Source organism: Penaeus japonicus, unplaced genomic scaffold (genome assembly GCF_977035675.1).
Source record: "Penaeus japonicus unplaced genomic scaffold, GWHDUDI00000001_assembly GWHDUDI00000036, whole genome shotgun sequence".
Taxonomy (NCBI): Eukaryota; Metazoa; Arthropoda; class Malacostraca; order Decapoda; family Penaeidae; genus Penaeus; species Penaeus japonicus.
In genome coordinates this window covers 24,220,812-24,223,311 of record NW_028234438.1, presented here as the reverse complement: position 1 = coordinate 24,223,311, position 2,500 = coordinate 24,220,812, and the positions used below count along the sequence as shown (strand labels likewise).

Sequence of the window (2,500 nt, the reverse complement as noted above, 5' to 3'; positions counted from 1 at the left end):
TCGCTGGTAACAGATGTCACAGCAGATGCTTGGCGTATTTCTCTTCAGCTGAGTTGCGTGGCCCCGGAGAATTCTTGATTCTCTGCTATCGATAAAGCAGCCCATGTGCTTACCCCTCATCTTTCCTGCAATCAAGAGGCACAATATGGAATCAGCAAAAGAATGTGTACAACAATACATTTCAATATATATTATTTGATGTAAAAAATTTACAGATGAGTTTTATTTTCTCTTCTAACAAGGAAAGTATCAACAAAATGAGAAATGCTACAGGGCAATCAAAGACATGGAATAAAATGCTAGATACTAAAAGCATAACAATCAAAATAGAGACAAAGCATAATACCAAACCTTATGAATTTAACCTACAGTAGGGCCTTGACATTAGCAAATTTATATTGAAAAAAATAAAAGTAGTCAAAGAAAACTTGCACAGTCGACTCTTGTGATTCCACTTTGACTTGTAGAATGTCTGATACAATCACAGTACGAAATACCTAAATTAAAGATACCTTAATAAAACATTATGGGGGGGGGGGGGGAATCAGTAATAAGCTATATGCCAAGGTTGTGAGCTCAAGGTTGAACTGACTTGACAAAATCACAACGCATGGTGGAATGACAAATTCCGTCAACAAATACATCATACACATTAGCCCATATCAGTGCCTCTTTTATGGTTCATCCAAGCCTGAATATTAAATTGAATTACTCTGCTGTGAATGAGAATGAACCATAAAAAAAGGAAACACACAAACATATAGCTATCAGTGAATGAAATTTTGTGATAAAGACTTAAGGGCAAATTATATCAAAATATGAAACATTAGTACACAATTGCTAATCATGATGACTCCATCATCATTTTTGGATCACAATAGGGTTTCCAAACTATCATTAGATCTGAAATCACTAATGCCAGGACACCACTGTATATCTGACCATGCAGATAATTCATTAGTTAACCTAAAAAGGTATTTCCAATTTCCATTTTCAAACAATTATACAAACACATGTAATTAAACAAAATAAAAAATCCTTATTTACTGGTCTGTCTCAATTCCAGTTTTTAGGTTAGGATACAGTAGTATATATAACAAATAAAATGAGGATAATAAGGGAGGGGGAGGGAGAGGGGGAGGAAGAAAAAAAATGACAATATAATAAAAAATACAATAAAAAATAATAAATAAAATAAAAATAATAAGTGGGAAGGGGAGGGGGATGGGAGGGGGAGGGGTTAGGATACAGTAGTATATAACAAATAAAATAAAGATAATAAGGGAGGGGGAGGGGGAGGGGGAGGGGGAGGGGGAGGGGGGGGAGGGGGAGGGGGGGAGGAGGAGGAGGAGGAGGAGGAGGAGGAGGAGGAGGAGGAGGAGGAGGAGGAGGAGGAGGAGGAGGAGGAGGGGGGGGGGGGGGAGGGGGAGGGGGGGGGGGGGGAGGAGGAGGAGGGGGAGGAGGAGGAGGAGGAGGAGGAGGAGGAGGAGGAGGAGGAGGAGGAGGAGGAGGAGGAGGAGGAGGAGGAGGAGGAGGAGGAGGAGGAGGTGGAGGAGGGGAGGGGGAGGGGGGAGGAGGAGGGGGAGTTAGAGGAGGGAGGAGGTGGAGGGGAGGTGGAGGAGGTGGAGGAGGGAGGAGGAGGGGAGGAGGGAGGAGGGGAGGAGGGGAGGAGGGGGAGGGGGGGGGGGGGGAGGGAGGAGGAGGGGAGGGGGGGAGGAGGAGGAGGAGGAGGAGGAGGAGAGGAGGAGGAGGAGGAAGGAGGAGGAGGAGGAGGAGGAGGAGGAGGAGGAGGAGGAGGTGGAGGAGGAGGTGGAGGAGGGGGAGGAGGAGGAGAAAGTAGAAGAGTAGGAGGAGGAGGTAGAAGAGTATGAGGAGGAGGTAGAAGAGTAGGAGGAGGAGGTAGAAGAGTAGGAGGAAGAGGAGGAAGAGGAGGAAGAGAAGGAGGAGGAGGAGGGAAAAAAAAGACAACAAAAAAATAAAGAATGACAGGTGAGGAGAAGAAAAAAAAAAAAAAAAAAAAAAACAATAAATCATCAGAAATATACAAATATACAAATACAAGACTCCATGCATTGAACCTATTCCTGGTTACAAAAAAAAAAAAAAAATGTGGCAATAATACATATAGTTACTAGCTAACAATTTGGTAGCATCCAATTAGCTTGCTAGCTACTTGTGAGCGCTAAAGCATCTGACTTGCAGGGTCTTGTGGGGGGAGGGGGGGGTACACTTCCTTATAAATAAATTGGCCCTGACTGGTGCCTGAGGGAGACTGTGAAATATGCCACATTATGTGAAGAACCAGAAGCGGGTTAACAATAAATTGGCCCTGAAATGCTACTTGACTGGTGCCTGAGGGAGATTGTGAAATATGCCACATGATGTGAAGAACCAGAAGCGGGTTAACAATAAGAGTCTCGTAAGCTACTCCAAGATGCAAGGACATGTGCAATATAATGCAAAGTTGCACAGTCAGGTCACAGCAAAGTCTGGCGCGAAC

The 2,500-nt window shown here is 44.3% G+C and overlaps 1 protein-coding gene across 1 annotated transcript in view; it reads right to left on the bottom strand.

Moving 5' to 3' along the window:
- The window catches only part of oxt (Xylosyltransferase oxt), a 34,928-nt gene that overhangs the window by 16,635 nt on the left and 15,793 nt on the right, over positions 1–2,500 (bottom strand). Inside the window, exon 5 of the mRNA XM_086531928.1 lies at positions 1–125. This exon is cut by the window's left edge and continues 29 nt beyond it. Within this exon, the coding sequence (XP_086388054.1) occupies positions 1–125 (125 nt within the window). The remainder of the gene's footprint in view (positions 126–2,500) is intronic.